This window comes from Lontra canadensis, unplaced genomic scaffold (genome assembly GCF_010015895.1).
Source record: "Lontra canadensis isolate GAN:19392208 unplaced genomic scaffold, GSC_riverotter_1.0 scaffold1, whole genome shotgun sequence".
Taxonomy (NCBI): Eukaryota; Metazoa; Chordata; class Mammalia; order Carnivora; family Mustelidae; genus Lontra; species Lontra canadensis.
In genome coordinates this window covers 94621944-94640370 of record NW_022630995.1, presented here as the reverse complement: position 1 = coordinate 94640370, position 18427 = coordinate 94621944, and the positions used below count along the sequence as shown (strand labels likewise).

Genomic DNA, 18427 nt, shown 5'->3' with positions numbered 1-18427 from the left:
GAAGTGTAACTCCAGAATCCCTGGAAAACATAAGTAGATATGGTTAGGTACCATAGGCTAACTGTTGTAACAAACAACACCATAATCTCAGTGATGAAATACTCATGAGAAAAAGTTACTCAGATCTACTGAGGGTCAGTAAGGTGGGAATAGGAAGAAGTGAAACTCTGTTCCACACAGTGACTCAGGGACTCGGGCTTTTTTCTGACCTGTTGCTCTTCCACCTTCTAGATTATGTCTTCCTCTGTATTTAGCCACCAGATGGATAAAGAGAGATCGCTTATGGGAGGGTTGTCTTAGCTAGACCTGAAAGTGGCAAACACTTCCATCTCTTCTGCAGGCTTGAACTAAGTCACATGGCTGCACCCAGTGGCAAAGGTAGCTGGAAAATATGCTTGTACTAGTCTCCTAGGGTCATCAAAACAAAATATTGGGTGGCTTAAAATCACAAAACTTTATTCTCATAGTTGTGGAGGGTAGAAGTCTGAAATCAAGGTGTTATCAGGGCCAGACTGCTTCTGAAGTCTTTAGAGAAGAATCTTTCCTTACCTCCTCCTAGCTTCTTTCTGGTGGCTAGCTGGCAGTGTGTCATCACTGGCTTGCAGCTACATTTCTCCAATTTCTTCCCAGGTCTTCACATAGCTGTCTTCCCTCTGTATCTGTGTCTTCTCTCTTTCTATGAGGGTGCCCGTCCTTGGAATAAGGCCACTCTAGTCCATTACAACCTCATCTTAACATGACTACCTCTACAGAGACTCTAATCCCATGTAAGGTTACATACACAGGTACTGAGAGTTAAGACTTAAACACATGTTTGTAGTTTTTGTTGTGGGGGGGGTGTGGTTTGCAGGACACAATTCAACCATGACAGTGGCCTAAAGGAAAAGAGAAATTGATAAACCACTATTCAATCTCTCTCTGCCTTGTTGTTAAGATTCTCTACCACAAGTAATAGTGAATAGGAAAGCCTTTTGAAGTCTTTTTTAAAAATAAATATTTTATTTATTTAATATTTTCAGAGAGAGAGAGAGAGTGTGCAAGCAGAGGGAGCAGCAGGCAGAGGGAGAAGCAGGCTCCCCACTGAGCCAGGAGCCTGATGTGGGGCTCCATCATAGGACTGTGTGATCATGACCTGAGCTAAAGGCAGATGCTTAACTGACTGAGCCACTTAGGCATCCCTTGAAGGCTTTTTTTGATGGTCTTAGAGAACCAAGCCTTTATTTATAACTTTGTTTCTGTAAAAAAAAATTGTATTTTTAACACCTGACAACTCTGACTGACCAACGAACTTTTGGAAGTTAACCTACGTCTAAAACATAATTGTTTATACTTCAGGGGACTTTCCCCCACTCAAATAATGTTACAAGTTTTTTTGAAGTAGTATGTGTCACATTTTGTAATACTTTTAACTCTGGTGGTTCAACAAAATAGAGTAAGCATATTAAAATTAATGCAGTCACGTCTAAAACTCTGTGCCTATTAAATATGCTTAGCCTAAAATCAATAAAGATTTCCTTTTTCTACTTAGGCCACTGTCATCTAACTGTGGTTTCTGCTCTTGGCATTTTCCATCTTAGTCTTTGCTCATCTTACCACACTTGATTAAGTGTGCACTTTGTTAAATCAGCCATGATTTAATAAAAGAATAGTGGCCTTAGAATCAGAACTTTAGCTCTGTGATTTTTCCCTTTAGTTCTGTATTTTATTAATTTTGTTATCTTGGGGAAGTCACCAAAACCACGTCCTCCCTCAGTGTTTTCACCTGTACTGTGATTGATATTAACCCTTTCCCTGTGTGGTGGTGAGAATCCTATTGAAGTCACTTAATATTTGAGGGTGTGTCACATGCCAGTATTGCTGTAAGTGCTTGACATGCATCAGTGAGAACAAAGTTCTCAGGCTTCATGGGGCTTCTATCCTAGGAACTAAAAATTATATGAATTATAAAATGCTTTACCAATGTAAGGTGTTATCATCATTGCTATCTTAGCAGCAGCAACTCCAATTTCTCAAATATCTTTAAAAATCTTATTATGCATTAGCTCCTAGATATCAGGAAGTACATAAAAAGAAAATCTAAGAAATAAAGAATTTACCCATTGGAAATTTAACCATAAATATAAACTGGGTGGTAAATATTGAAAATGTTTCTTTATTGCATTCAAAGTTTTTGGGCCCCTATTATTATATGGGTCGTGCAGTGAGTTAGGTTCCATGTGGAATGTGAAAAATAGGACTTAATCCTGCCCTCAACACAGGGCGTGTGGGTGGTTCTGTTGGGTGAAGGACTGACTCTCGGTTTCAGCTCAGGTCCTGATCTCAGGGTCATGATATCGAGCCTCACGTCAGGCTCTGTGCTCAGCTGGGAATCTGCTGAAGGTTCTCTCTCCCTTTCCCTCAGCCCCTCCCTCCACTCACACTCTTCTCTCTCTCAATAAATAAATAAATCTTAAATAAATCTTATAAATAAATAATCTTAAATTAACAATCATAATTAAATCATATAATCATAAGTAAAAAAATCATTAATAAATAAATCTTTAAAAAAATCGTGCCCTCAAGGAGTTTAGAATCCAGTCAAACACATGCCCTATGAGGATACAAAGTTAGTATCAAACAGCGAGGCACCAAAAAAATTGATCGGAAGTCTCAAAAGTGGAACTGAAACACCTACAACACCATAACATCTTATTGACATTCTTCATATGTAGGATATTTACTTTGTACTGCTGTAATGAACATGGCACTACTAGCAGATGTTTTATTTATCTATATAGTGAGATTTCACTTTACACTTTCAATATAGATATTGACATCTATGGTATGCTATATGGTGCAGTGTTTGTGCAATACTTTCACTCTGTAATGGAAATATATTGTATAAAAGCTTAAGTGATATTTCAGAACAACACCAAGCATCCAGAAGTTTATAGCTCATTATTAAAATTGGAGGCCTGATGTGCGACGACATGGATGGAACTAGAGGGTATTATGCTTAGCGAAATAAGTCAATCGGAGAAAGACAACTATCATATGATCTCCCTGATATGAGGAAGGGGAGATGCAACATGGGGGGCTAAGGGGGTAGGAGAAGAATAAATGAAACAAGAGGGGATCGGGAGGGAGAAAAACCATACGAGACTCTTAATCTCACAAAACAAACTGAGGGTTGCCAGGGGGAGGGGGTTAGGGATAGGGTGGCTGGGTTATGGACATTGGGGAAGGTATGTGCTTATGGTGAGTGCTGTGAAGTGTGTAAACCTGGCGATTCACAGACCTGTACCCTGGGGGCTGATAATACATTATATATTAAAAAAATAAAAAAAATTTAAAACAAATTGGAGGCCTCAGTCTGACTATTTAAAGCTATGTACTATGTATTTGGGTGTTTATAGAGAAGACACTGTTATGAGAGGCTGTCTGAACATAATCAGATGTTACTCATTCATAAAGCATTGAAATGTGAAGTACACTTCTTTGCAATTTACATTGCAATGATGCACCACAATTGTAGATATGTTGCCAGTTTTGTTGACCTTTCTATCCCTAGTGGTTAGGACAGTCTATCCCTAGTGCTTAGCTCCTGGTACGTGGTAAACATTTGACAGATGCTTATTGAGTAAATGAACCCAATTTCCAGGCTGAGGGTGCTCCTAAGCAAGGTCAAGTAAGGGGGGCACCATGGGGATGGGTGAAGGAATAAGTGGGATGGCTGAGGGGATAGCAGCGGATTGGGAGGATACGGTGGGGGATTTCTGTGAGGGCTCTGACAACAGTGGGAGTTGGGCTTTCAGAGGCTTCTGTAGAGGTTCCTCTAGGGTTTTGTTTCAGAAAAAAGAGGCCTATTGCCCCTTTCCTGGCTGTGGGATCCAAGGTGTCACTGGTGGGGTGTGTCTGGTCAAGCAGAAGGAGGGTAGAGAGAGGAAGGGACAGAAAGACTCGGTTGACTCTAGATGAGGGTGTGCAAAGGTCTTTGGGGGGTACTAAAACAGAGAGGAAGGGCAGTCCCAATAGCAGCGGGGAGAGAAGGTAATTTGCCTTCTCATGCTTATTGGAAAGCTTACTTCCTAATTTTGGTAGCCATTTCCATGTAAGAAACATTTTTCAGGTTGATGATTACGTATCTTTGTAATAATAATTGTAGGATCAACAATGCAATTACACATTTACATAGGCACCTTCCATTTTCAAAGTGTATTTATATGCTTTATCTCATTAGGTTGATCCTTACTTTATTTTTACATATAAGTATTCTGTGTATTATACAGTGAGTTTGTTTTCTAGGAATAGGGATGAGTGTTTAGTGTGTGCATGTGTATTTGTACAAAATATGCTGGGCTCTCGTTGCATCCACAATTTAATAAGTACAAACATACAAATATGGCACCTTGATCCAGAAGATGAAATTGGGTTTCCTATGATAAAAACCAGCCCTGTTTTCTTTTCTTATCAAGAATAATTCTGGAACTTTATATATAAGCTCCTTGGATTGTGTTTTATTTATCAGTTAATAAGGAGAATTAGGTTAAGATTAGTTATACAGTGTTTTAACTGCTTGAATTTCTTGTATTTGTGTTACCCCGCATATTACATATATATTTGACAAACCTTAATTAACTGCCTTAAATATATTATGCGTCATGCTTGGTTCTGGGAAATTTAATGATCTCCTTCCAACCCAAGCATGTGCGCGCATGTGCGCGCACGCGCGCGTACACACACACACACACACACACACACTCACACTCACTATCCCTGGCTTGAAGAAGTTCCTGATGGGAATGTGGAGTTACGAGATGTGGTCACAGGTGCTTGTCCTAAGTGTACAGTGGAAGGAGGCGGCCCAGAGGAGGGAGTGGTCTGTGTTACTTGGTTAATGGGGAACAGCTTCTCAAAGCTTCATGACAAAAGTCATCCTTGAGCCGAGTTTTGGAAGAGTATCATTTGGAATCAAGTGAATAACATCACAAAACTGTAACTTTCTTACCTGCACTTTAGGATATTAACAGTTAATCCTTTTCCTTGAGTAGCCTCTTCACTGGCTGGAATGTATCTCTTCAGGTTCAGAGACACATTCAAGACTGTTAGAGTTTTCTCATCATGCATTGTGTCTGTTCCGTGTTGAAGTACCTGTAGGAAGAAAATTAAGTGCAGGTTTTGTGTGTGGGTTGAGAGCTGATCGAAGTGAAGGTGTGTCAAAAACCAACTAGCAGAGTCCCCAGATCATTCGAGTCCCTGGCATTGTTTTTTCAAGGCTTTCTTCATTGTAGCAGGTCCCGGTCCCCGATGGTAATTGGTTGAATCAGATTTAACAATGCAGTTAGATAAACAGTTGTGGCAGCTGCTGCCATGGCAACGTCACCGTCCTTACCCTCCCAGCGCGCGCCCCTTCCCCACCCCTCCTCCTCCTCCTGCTTTCCTCCAGTAAGTGCATACTCGCTAGTGGTCTGTGCAAGCAGCAGGGTTTAATGGCAGAGCTATTTTCTTTCCAAACTGTTCAAAATGATGAACGAAGATGCAGCTCAGAAAAGCGACAGTGGAGAGAAGTTCAACGGCGGTAGTCAGAGAAGAAAAAAACCCAAAAAGGTAAATGGCCGGAATTAGGAATGTCTGTAGAGAGATGTGTGTGTGTATGTGTTAGTGTGTAATATCAATGAGATTACAGAAACCGTGGAGCATTATGAGTAACTGTAGACTATAGCAGTGCCAAACATTGCTTTTTAAAGAGGCAGGTGCAGACTGCTGCTTTCTGAGAACAGGAAAGGAACCAGGGTTCGTAATGGATACATTGACTGGAGCATGGTGAAGTGAACAGAGATAAGGTGTGTTCTGCATGTGTATTATTGAGGCTTGTGGCCACTGTTGGATGCTTCTGGTGTTCACTGGCTATATACAGAAAGAGTGATTTTGTTTTTAGAATGAGTGAGTTTAAAAGCAAATGTTAAGCAAGGTGGATTGTGAAGCAAAAGGAAGATTTTTGGCCAGATGTGTGCTTGGGGATGATCTTCAGATGGCCAGACAGCAAATGCCTTTTGGTTCCATGCTGAGTGTGTTCTTCCTAAGGAGAAGAGACTGTTGTGACAGGAGAAATATGATCCTCAGTGTGATATTTCTTTGGTGTGTTTAGCTCCTCTACGGTTTTCCCAGACATGATAGTATGACAGCTCTTTCATTGATTAAGATAAACGGCCAAGATAAAGATATTATGGGCTGGGGGTGTTGGGTACACAAAGCAGTCTCTAGGATTTCTTAGCCTGGCACACATTCCCACACCCTTGATTTTCGTGGAAACGATACCAGTGAGAAACAGTGGGAAAAGATGCAAACTATTCAGCCCCACCCAATGCCAGCACTTCTTTCTTTATGGCCTGACTCCTTCTGGTAAACTGTTGCAGCCTCACCGAGCAATGTGAGCCCCACCTCGGACAGAGATGTCTTAAAAAAAAATTCCCCTAAAATCCATTTATTTCTTGAGGCAATAAGATGGGCAGAATCTAAGATGATCCTAATGTAAATGCATTCCAACGTTAGACTAGCTTTGCATCTTGAATGAGCATGTTAAATAAATTATCATGGACAAATGAACATTTTTCATTTTGACGAAATGCAATGCATTTTAAAATTGCATTGCACTTTGAAATTATAGATCTCTTGTACCTACATGTCTCATGATCTAAGAAATCGGAAATCATTACACCTCTGATATTTAAAAGATCATGGTAGTAGTAAACAAGAGATTAGTCTATTTCTATGGTGCCTTGTAATTTGATAAAAATAAGCATACCCCCGTATAAAATTTTTTAAAATAATAGCATAAGGATCGTGTGATGCAGTCTGATAAAGGCAAAGGATAATTCAGGGCAGGCAAGAACGTTGGTGGAATGTCCTTTTATACCTGACGATTCTGGATCCTCCAGCCCTCAATGGCATTTGTAGAGCGTTAGCTAATTGATCAACATTTTAGAAAGGGAAAAAACACACAGAAAAGAAAAAGAGAGCAAGAGATAGGGAAAAAGAAAGAAGGAGTTTTTGCTTGAATTCACACTACCATTTCAAATTCCTCTGAAATTTCTCTCTGAAGTCCCTGTGCTGCATTAGAAACATTATACTCAGAACTACGAAAGGGGTGGGGAGTCTATAACATGGAGATTTTAAGCTCTGAGTGTTGATCCTAAATTCACATGGCAAAAGCCATCTTAAAATATTTGAGGGGGTAGAGCAAATGAAATCATCATAGGTGATAATGTTAATATGTATTCAGTATATTTTCTCAAATATATTTATTTAGGAATAAATTCTTTTCAAACTTGCAGTTGAAAGGATAGCAATTAGTAGCAAGTTTTGAATATGTGTATGAATTTTTACACACATTCAGAGGCATATATTAAATGAGCTATTAAAGCACAGTGAATATTGAGGATTAAAAGTAATTTCACCTAATAGGAAAGCATACACACACTCACGCACACACAAGTAAACATCCTTCAGTTTGTCAAGTCAGATATAAGTGGGTTTGAATCTTAGCTCTATCCTTTAATATAGTGTGTTTGGAGCATATCATTTAATTTCTTTGATGTAGGTCCTCATCTATAAAATGTGAATTATTCTACATATCTTTTGGTATTTTGTGAGGATTAGAAATAATGTACATCAAATTCCTTGAGCAGTATTTAATATACAGTTCATAGCAATGACTTTTAGGTGTTGTTACTATTTCTTGAATGGAAATTATTCATTGGAATAAGCCCTATAGAAGGAAAGTCTGTTTATATTTTTAAGAGAGGCAGAATATAATATTCGTACTTTGCAAAGGCTAGTAGTCATTTTTCAAAAGGTCAAAAGTTATATACTATAATTGGAAACTTTTTATCTCATACAAATTATTTGAGACTTACATAAACATACTCAGGTCTTTAGATTACTGCTTCACATCTTTTTTTTAAAGCAGGCATCTTGAATTTTCATATTTATAAACTAGACCATTAAATATGCTTTGATGAGGGAATAATAATCAAGAGATAAGCATCTGTAATAAGGAAAAAATCTGAAAAAAGCAAGAATTTGAGCAAAGTCAGTGCCATATCACTTTAATTGTCTGTTTTTCTACTAGTGGTTCAAACTGAATCCATCATAGGATTCTGTATAAGCACCCAGGACTGTGGACCACCAGGCTTACTGTGGCCTGGGTGTTGATCTAACATGATGAATCATATGCCTTGAAAACATGCCTCTTCCTCTAGCAAATATTTAACAGATGAGCCATAATGCACTTGTTTATTCTACATCTCACTAGAGTAATTCCTCTGAGGAAGAGAACTAAAGGGTCTTTTACCACGAAACCCACAATGTGAGAAAACAAGCTCAAGGAATTTATTTTCTATTAGGATTTCAGTGAGTATTTTGAAGATGGAAATTATTCTGGCTTTTCTTAAAAATTTCTATACTGGTTTCAGTAATTGAGCTTGTCAATGCCCTCCACTCAGAGACCACCAGGAACACACCTGTGGTTGAATGTGTTGGGTTACAACTCATTGCATTGAGGGAGGATGCACATCATGAGGAACTGAGTTAGAAAGGACTCATAGGACTTGGGTTTTGGCTGTAGCTGGTTTAAAAAAAAAAAAAAAGAAAAAGAAAAAACACCAGCAATCTCTCATTTAGCAGGAGAGGGGCACATCTGGTATTTTGTGGCTTGGACAGTGTTCATATTTTGTCTGTGTTCAGGCATGATAAGGGAGTGGTGCCATTTCTGACCTGCTCCATCCCAGTCACAGCATGGCCTGGTCTGAAGATGATGCTTCTGTGACATTGTTTGTGTTTAGTAGAAGAACACAAAGGCCAATGGGATAGTATCAGGTTAGCTCCTGGATGCTGCTTTTCTCTTTCTCAAGCTTGAACACAAAGATACTTTTGGAAAGGGAGAGAGATTTATTTGTTGCTGGATGCTCTTTAGTGTTCAAGGAAAATAAATCAGATATTCTTGTTGCTAAAGTATTCAGAGAAATCTTTTTCATCTGCTACTTCAGCATATAGTATCCTTCAGGCCCAGTGATTTCACACAAACGAATATTGCCCAAGGTACAGAGTTGGGGTGGATGTTCCTAGCGGTTGTTCTGTAGAAAAGAGGAAATGGGAACTACTCTAATTCTTAGCTGTAATCCTGGACTAAAAGGAAGGACTGAGACCTATATGAAATGGATCACTGGAAGAGAGGTTTTAGCCTATTCTAAACCCTGGACAACTTGGCAAAAATTTCTTATTCCAGACGATATTTTGGCAGATTTGGTTAAAATAATTCAAGACCGTATTACAGTGCAGTACCCCACCCTTTCCAATTTTGCATCAGTGACAAGGCAGTGGATTTGTACCAGAAGAAGCTGTAGGAGCCTTTGATAATTTACATAAATGAAAATGGAAATGCCCCAGCATCAATCACATGTGACAGAGCCATCTGAAACCACTAAGCCTTGTGAATTCTTTTAAACAAGTAAACAACTAAATGGCTTAATAACAATTCACTCATTTGGTAAAACACCTATATAAAGATTCAAATATAAATACTATTGTTTTCAATAGAGTAATGCAGTAAAATGTCTTTGTAGCATATTTTATATTCACTTAAGATGTTTTGTTCTGGGCTGTTATTTTAGAATATTCATGAGCATTGCAACATTTTTTGGTTATATCTCTTTTTATTGCTGTTTATTTGCCACTACCTAAATAGGGAGATGAAAGTGATACCAGATGTATGATTGAAATGTTGCACCATTGAAATGTGAATGAGAGACATGGGAAAAAAAGTTTATTTTTACAGTAGACAGTAGACACAGAATGCGTGGCTTTTTTAGTGGAATCAAGTAGCAGATCCAGCATTTGGGTGTTCAAATCTTCTTGCAGTCAGATTAGTTTTGACTTTAGCTGGTGCCTTACCTTGTTCAATCAAGGCTAGAAAGGCTTTCATGTATAATTCATCCTGAATAATAGCCCCATTTCTTCAATTTTCCCAAATAACTTATGATTTACCTTTTTTTTTTAGAACATGAGTTTATAACCCAAAATAGCATGTGTTGCCTGAAGACAGCAATTCCCCATCACTGAAGGTATTTAGGATGACCATCTGTCAGGGATGATGGAGATTTTTTTATTGGAAAGAAAAATCCCTTACAACCTGGTATTCTGTGGTTTTCTTTCCATGTCTCTGTTTCTAGCTCTTTCTACCTACCTTTATGATACTGATTTTCCACCGATAATTTCATATGTAAGTCATAGCTAAGATATTCATCGCTAAGTATCTTTTTTTAGATACTAGTGAAGTGTTGTCTGCTGCCCACAGCTACCAGAATTACCTGGGTTGCCTTCTAAAAGAAGAGAATTCTCAGGACCCACTTCAGACTGGCTCAATCACTTTTGGTGATTTTAACAGACTTCCACCTCCTTGATTTTATGTACACTGGAGGTTAGAACCATTGCTTTAGAATGTGGTCAGCGGGCGTGAAGTGGAGTTATTTTAGAAGGGAGAATCTCTAATTTCAGTGAGATGTGTTAGGTTATTACATGGCTCTTACATTTATTTCTTTGAAGTGTGGACAGCAATGACAAGGACATGAGAATAGAAAGCACTTTTCTTCCTATTTTATTCTACATCTGGGACATAGAATTATTTCACATCCACCATCTCATCTGATCTTTGAAATAATTCTCAGAGAGTATTTTTACCCCAGTTTTGTAGATGAGGAACTGGAGACTCAGACTCTATGTGGGGATGGCACTGGAGAAATGATAGGCATTTTTCCTACTTTTCAGCAAATGACATGTTTTGAACCATTTCTCCCATGGAAACCAGCTGCTAAGATATACCTCTGTGTCTCCTGCAAAGCTTCTAAGGTACCTACAGTTTCATCTTCTGCTAAGATATCCAACGGATTCCCCCCCGCCCCTCCCGCCCCAGTGTTACTTCCTGTCTTTTACCCGTTGATAACATTCTCTAAAATGCTGACTTGGATAGGGGAATAATGCATAAGGGTGATTTCTTTCCTGGCTGTTTGTAATATTCTTCCAATCAGGACTCCTCTTTCCTCTCCTTTTGGTCCCATTACATTTTATGATACGTGGGTGTGGATGTTTCTTTCAGACTATACAGACATGTACTAGACTTTGAAAATCCACAACAATGAATGGGATAATATAAGTAAACAGGTGTCTTTATGTGGTTTAGGTGTATTTAATTAAGCTAGCATAAAAAGATCTTGCTTTCACAACTTTGTTCTAATTCTTGGGAAACTTTGTACGATATTTTCAGTAATTGTTCTATGAAAGAACATTTAAAGAAATTTAAGGAAAATATGGAAGAACACATTTTCTCATATACTCTTTCCTGAAGTATTTCTGGTTTCTTTTTCCTTCTCAATAAAGTTTCTAAAGAGACAAGTGAATGAATATTGAAATAGGATTAAGATTTTTAAGTCTGTATTTGTTACTATCTTGTCCCAATTTAGAGCATACTAAATTATAAATATGCCTACAGCTTTGTTTCTTTCCTGCTTGTATTGTGTTCTAATTCCTGTTGGTAGCAGAAATAAAACCACTATCTATAAGATTTATGTATTTATTTGAGAGAGAGGAAAAGAGGCAATGGAGGGAAGGACAGAGAGAGGGAATCTCAAGCAGACTCCCCACTGAGTGTGGAGCTAGACACGGGGCTCCATCTCACAACCCTGAGATCATGACCTGAGGGGAAATCAAGTCAACACTTAACCAACCAAAGCACCCAGGCACCCTAAGACCATCTTTTGATAGAAAAAAATTAACTATTTTATACACTTGAGACCAAGTACATATGAGAGAATATTCCTCTTCAAAATCCATTAACACCTGCTACCGCTTTGTGGAGCGTCAATTTTTAAAAGCCAGAAGGAGACAGTAAAATATATTCTAATTAATGGTACACCTAAATCTAGAGGGTGAGCTTCTACTTAGTTATCAGACCTGGTTTTTAGTCATGTTTTTCTGTTAACTCACAAACAACTATCATCTTCTACCCACTAATTTGTGTTTGTACTCATTAAGACAAAGACCTGATTTCTAACATTTGCTTAAATGAGCTTCAATTTATAAGAATCAGCTTGTTTAACTCAGTTTAATTTAGGTGTTTCCTCCTAACCCATAGGAAAGCTCCCTTCATTCAACAATGTTGTATTGGTTTGCTAGGTGTAGAGCACTGAATTTGCTGTTATGGCATTTCGGGGATGAAAGATAATGATTATTACTTTCATGGAGTTTGTGTTCTATTTGGGGAGACATTTCTATTAAAAAAAAAGTAATGAGCAATTCAGAAATATTAGAAGTATTTTGTAATACTTACACTTAACAAGTATTTAAGTATTATATTGTGCAATGCCAAAAATAAATTCTGTAGGAGCCTGGAGAAGGTAAGAGATCAGTGTGATTTTATTAAAAATTAAGCTGTACAAGTGGGTGAGTCATTGCCTTGAGGCTTGGATTATGGCTAATGCTTAAGTATGAAGAGTGAGGATAGATAGGCAACCCGAATGGGGCAACCTCAGCCATATAATTACAAGTCACACTAAATATTAGGAAACTGTTGAGAGATTTGTTGTAGTTTAGAGCCATAAATTTTGTGGGTGAACTCTCCCTGACCTGTCCTAACGCTCTGCGCCTTGGTCAATTTTAGGCTCACGTTTTATAATCCATCTTGTGTGGGGGGCTTATTTTGTGTCCTTCTCTTATAGCACATATTTCTTTAATTGCTTATCTATGAAGCCTTGCCCCACGTGTATTTGTATTTATAAATTATTTCTTTAATCAGTTATAAATTCCAATAAATAAGCCTCCAGATTAATAAGGCATCTCAATTCAGTAGGGACACTTTTTGTAATTATCCACATAATCAACCTCTGCCTTTACCTTTAGAGAAACTGCTGTGGTTACCCTAGGATTGTAATTATCTAGAATACTTACTTAAGAACTCCTAAGACTTTACATTTACATGGTAGCTGAAAATGGCTTTTCTGATTTGGTTATTATTACATTTGCTCTATGTCAGCCCACTTTGTGTACTGACATAATTTTGAGTTTGTTCTGAGTGTCTAGGTCCTATTGGACTTTCAGATCCTTGAACATAAAGTTCATGGCTCTTCCTTCCTTTCCACTTGCTGTCTGTCCACACGTTTCTGTGCTTGGTCTTGGTTCATCTGCACTGGCTGGTAGAGTGACTCATGGTCAATTATTTTACCTCCAGCTCCCTTGGACTTTCTCTCCATAAGATAAGAATAATTTTAGCCACTGCCACTTCAGAGAACACTCTAGGTTAAAGAGAAAAATGTAAGGGGGCATATTAGAAATAAAACTATGGAAATAGAAATAAGTGTTAGGGTCTGTGTTGATTTGGAAAGTTTGAAGAATTTAAAGATGAAAGGTGGACCATTGTACGTTGTTTGAGCACTAGTAAGTGATCCCCTTTTATACATATTTTAATGTAATGTAGTAATTTATTATACTATTAAAGATCATTAACAACAGTTATTTTAAGAATAACTATTTCTCTGTGAAAGTTGAGCCAGTGTACATAAGGGTGTTTTAACTGGAAAAAAAATACCAAAAATTTTTTAAATAATAGAAACATTATGAAAATTTTATATGAGAAATTTAATATTTTCTGTGTGATGATTTCAGTTCTCTTTTCACATAATACTTATCCCTAAAGATTCCTTTTCTCAAATGTTCTAGATGTTTGCCCTGAATTCAGAGGGTGTGATGGCAGGATGCCTCCCTTATTTTATAGTATTGTCTTGTAATCATTGCACTGGGGTGAGGAGTGGGAGCAGGGGAGGCAATAGAGATAAAGCCCAGTATTTTAAAATGAAAATGGGGAAAAAACTAGAACAAGTTACAGACATTTTGCATTCAGTGGTTTGGAAATGCCATCAGAAGTAGTAGATATATTCATTGTATTGGCTTCTTAAATTAGTATGAATATCTGCTGTAATTTATTCACATCCAGTCTGACCTATATCAGATTAGACTGACATGATTGTTGTATTTTCCATACAACTATCACAATAAATTATTTCAATATCCTCTTGAATCAGTCAGATTCAAAAGGCTAGGTCTACGTAAGAATTTGAAATGTGTATATTGTTGGTATGAACTGTAGTAAATATGTTTGCTAATTGTTCATGTTACTTAAACTTTGTATGATCTATCACATATTATCATTTGTGTAGAAAAGTTGTTCAAAAGCTCATATATAAATGGCCAATGAATATGCTTTATAAGTAGCCTGTAGGAATCTGTTCTGCCTGAACGTGAAGAGAAGATTATTATAATGATGTATTCTTATAGATCATTCTTCTGTCCTAGTACTTTGATGGGGCTATATGCCACACATGTGTGCGTTGCTGGGTCACACAGCATGTAATGATAATGTGTGTCTGTGACAGAGTAAAGGCAACTTAGTTACACATAGTGTTGTGATAATTCTTCTAAATCTCATGAAGAAAAGCCTTTCAGTATGGTTGTGAGCTTCCCACCTTCTGTAGAAAGTCAAGATTACTGTTCTATCCTAATGATAATTGTTATCCTGTGTGGTACAAGATGAGAAAGATTAAGGAAATGTTATGTAGGTAGCTTCTCTTCTACCCGTTTCAGAAGGCATGTGTGGAAATCTGTGGATTCAGTAGGATAAAATACATTCACGCCTAAGACTTATCTGCAGATCATTTTGTTTTTGTTTTTGGTATGTGTTTCAAGGTACTGTAGTTGTTTGATGATTTTGAGAACATAAATCTGATATTAGAGTAGAGTTTACATTGCAGAGTTTACCTCCAGGTTCTTCCAAAGGGATTTGGTTCTCCCAGTACAATGTACAGAACAAAATAAAACAAGTGACAGGAGCAAAATAAAGTGTATGTGTAAAATTCTTTTTTGAGAAATTTGTATTTGTACTTTGAGAACTCAGAAATTGGCAACACTTTCCTTGTCATTTGATTTATAGTAGTGACTGTGAAAAGCCTTACTATGAATTACCCATTTGTTTTCCTGATTTTAGATTCTTTTGAAAACCACTTTATTAAAGCATTAATAAAATGCCGGTAAGTAACACATTAAGTAAATAACTCTTCCTCTGAGACTCAGAATAAGTCCATGTACTGAGGTGTTAAGATGAGTGGTGACTAGGTTTTGGTTTGAACTGCTCAGCTAGTTAGGACATAGTGCTAATCTAGCCACTGCTATTCCACACAAGCCAACTATTTTCATTTAGTCTCAAAAGCATAGACTTCATTCTTAATCTCAAGAGTAACAGATCAAGGGGATACATTCAGTCCAGGAGAATGTTGCCAGATGTGTACAAACCTAAATCTACTACCCCCAAAGAACACACTTAAAAAATGAACATTCTATAGACACAGATTTATGTGTCAAAATTACCCCCTAATTACTTCTCCTCTCAATATGAAAAAGAATTCTAAACCTTTTCCAGAAGGTCCATGTGAGGAGTAACAATAGTGATATAATAAAAGTAAAATGGAGGTTCTCTATTGCTTTGTGATAAAGTTAACCTAATTCAAACTTGTTTGAATAAATTGTTTTTTTCCAGTACACTGAACAGTTTAACTATAGAAAAATTCTTCATTAGGAAAAATAGTTTACCTCATTGAAAATTTTATAATAATAATAGGACCAACATTTTTCAATAATAAGAAGCAATAATTAATATGTAGAGAGAGCTTATCATGGTGTTCAGCACTACCCATCATGCTAAGAGTTCTATGTAGATTATCAAGTTTTATCTGCCCAATAATTCAATGAGTTGGCAGTATCCCATATTGAAGAGGAGGAGATTGATGTCTAGAGGGATTGAAAAACTTCCCTGATTGAATCCATATAACTACTAAATGATGGACCCAAGATGCTACCCTAAGTCAAAATGACCTTCCTGCCTTCTCCAAACCCCTGTGCTATGATGATAGAGCAACATTTTAGACAATTAAAATAGGATCGAGAATTCAAAAAATAGAGGTTTCTTTATGTTCAAAACCCAGTGGCCCAATCTGCCTTCACTGATTAGTCAGTGAATCCAAAATGCTATTTTGATGGATTTTTTTTTCAAATATAGTTCAAAACAGAAGTATAAATCCAAACAGGAAAACGTTTTTTATGTGTAGTCATTGAGTAAAATTATCAGATGCACTCATAATATTCAAGCCAGATGTGAGTTCCTGGTCTTAGCACTGGAACACTGAAGAATGAAGCTTTCTATGTTGATATTTCCATCTGCATTTAAACTATTTTTGTCAAATGGCTGATACCCTTAACTAGCCTCTTCAATATAAGGGGGAATTTGTTAGTGAGTTCATGTTGTTTGTCCTAATTCAAAAGGTCACTAATCTGTCATGTGCTTCATAATCTCATTACACAGCAGGGACTTCTTTCCAGTTGTTAAAGAATCAGTAGGAGTGATTGGGCTATTACATGGGGCAATCAAGCATTCGTATACTGGCTCATGTAGGAATAGGCATTTTAAACTATTTTTTGAGTAGGTAGGAAATATCTTCCAACAGGAAACTCTTCCAGATGACCTGACCCAAGTGGCTTCCATGCCTGATTTGTGAAGGTAGTTCTTGGGCTATAGCAGCAGGTTGTATGTGGTTTGGGAACTTACTCTTATTTTGACAAACTGCCTTATAAGATAAAAAACTATTGTTGCAACAGTTTTCTGAATCACCCATTGGCCAGAGTCCAGTGGAAGAGTGAAGTTTGGCTCTTTATTGCTTCTTTCTGATAATAATATTAAGGGATGATTATTTTGAAAAATCTTAATTTATAATTTATCACATATGAAGAAAACTAGCTGAATGGAAGTAATTTATCCTTTGCAGAGCAATGAAAAATTTTCTCTTTTGAAAAAAAGAAATTGGGAGATGGATTTTGAGGGTTGCCTGTATAACAAAGGCAAGAGTTTGGGAAAAATGATATACACACATAAATATACATTTGGATTATTCTAGGTTTCAGATATGATGCTATGGGAAATAGCTTTGAAACTTTGGATTATTTAAAACGATAGTTTTAACTGTACTCTAATTCATAGTTACCTGGTGTTTAAAGTGTTTTCATTATTGCTATCATCATAAAAAATTTTCATAATGATAACTATCCTTCTAAAAACCTAACGCCACGTCATGTACAGATTTTAGATTCTTATCCAAAGTCGGATTATTAATTTGGAAGTCATAAATTGAATTTCCAGTGTTCAAACAGGCTTCCCTGCCCCTAATGTGGATTTGACTGTTTTCCTGTGTATATGTCAGGATCTGTGATGGCAGTCTCATGTTCTGACTGAGGAATCAAGGGTTATGTGGAGAGTATCCTGGGATGGCCTAGTCTATAATCTGAATATCATGTGCATTTCCATTTAATACTTTAAAGGTAATGTTTTTGGAATTATTACTGTTTGGAATGGTTTCTCAAGCTCATTTCAAGGTAATAAATGATAGGTGAGTTTGGATCATATTATATTCTTTATATCTGCTGTCTATAGCTCTTTGTATGCTTCTATATGAATATATATCACCTTTTCACAGTATCTTTTTTTAACATCCAGAAGAGACTGTTTTTAAGTAGAGCTTGTTCAATACTACATGAATTACTGAAGTGAACAGTTGTGATTAATTTAATAAACTGAGAGTATGTGGTCCAACATGGAACTTCTGGAATATTTCTGATATAGATGATTATATCACAGGGTGATTGATACTTAGGAGGGTATAGCTGGCTAAGTCTTTCAACATATTGAATATTCTGGAATATGAGAAGGATCCTTGGCATCTGTTTCATGACAACTGTCTAGTACACATTTATTTACTATTTGTCCAGTAATTTTAAGGCTGTATAGCTCAGATATTTAATACTAGGATTTCGTCTTTTTAAATCTTTTTTCTTAAAAGATTTTATTTATTTGAGAGAGAGCAAGAGCTAGAGAGAGAGAGTACACACAGAGGGAGAGGGAGAGAGAGAAGCAGGCTCCCCAGTGAGCAGGGAGCCCAATGTGGGACTCGATCTCATGACCCTGGGATCATGACCTGAGCCGAAGGCAGATGCTTAGCCAACTGAGCCGCCCAGGCATCCTGAATTTTGTATTTTTAAAAGACTTTGTCTTTTTATTTTTTTTTAAATTTTTTTTAAATTTTATTTTTTATAAACATATAATATATATTTTTTCCCCAGGGGTACAGGTCTGTGAATCGCCAGGTTTACACACTTCACCGCACTCACCATAGCACATACCCTCCCCAATGTCCATAATAACTCCCCCCTTCCCAACCCCCCTCCTCCCAGCAACCCTCAATTTGTTTTGTGAGATTAAGAGTCACTTATGGTTTATCTCCCTCCCAATCCCATCTTGCTT

The 18427-nt window shown here is 37.1% G+C and overlaps 1 protein-coding gene across 6 annotated transcripts in view; it reads left to right on the top strand.

Moving 5' to 3' along the window:
- ANK2 (ankyrin 2) overlaps window positions 1-18427 on the top strand; it is a 662258-nt gene that overhangs the window by 335899 nt on the left and 307932 nt on the right. For 2 of the 6 annotated variants that reach the window (XM_032859419.1, XM_032859423.1), the window contains exon 1: window positions 5402-5586. The exons of 2 other annotated variants lie outside the window; for them this stretch is intronic. In XM_032859419.1, coding sequence (XP_032715310.1) covers window positions 5503-5586 — 84 coding nt within the window. In that variant the 5' untranslated portion in view covers window positions 5402-5502. Of the gene's footprint in view, window positions 1-5393; window positions 5587-18427 lie in introns of those variants that run through there. 2 more of the 6 variants (XM_032859271.1, XM_032859360.1) reach the window with 2 other exon arrangements.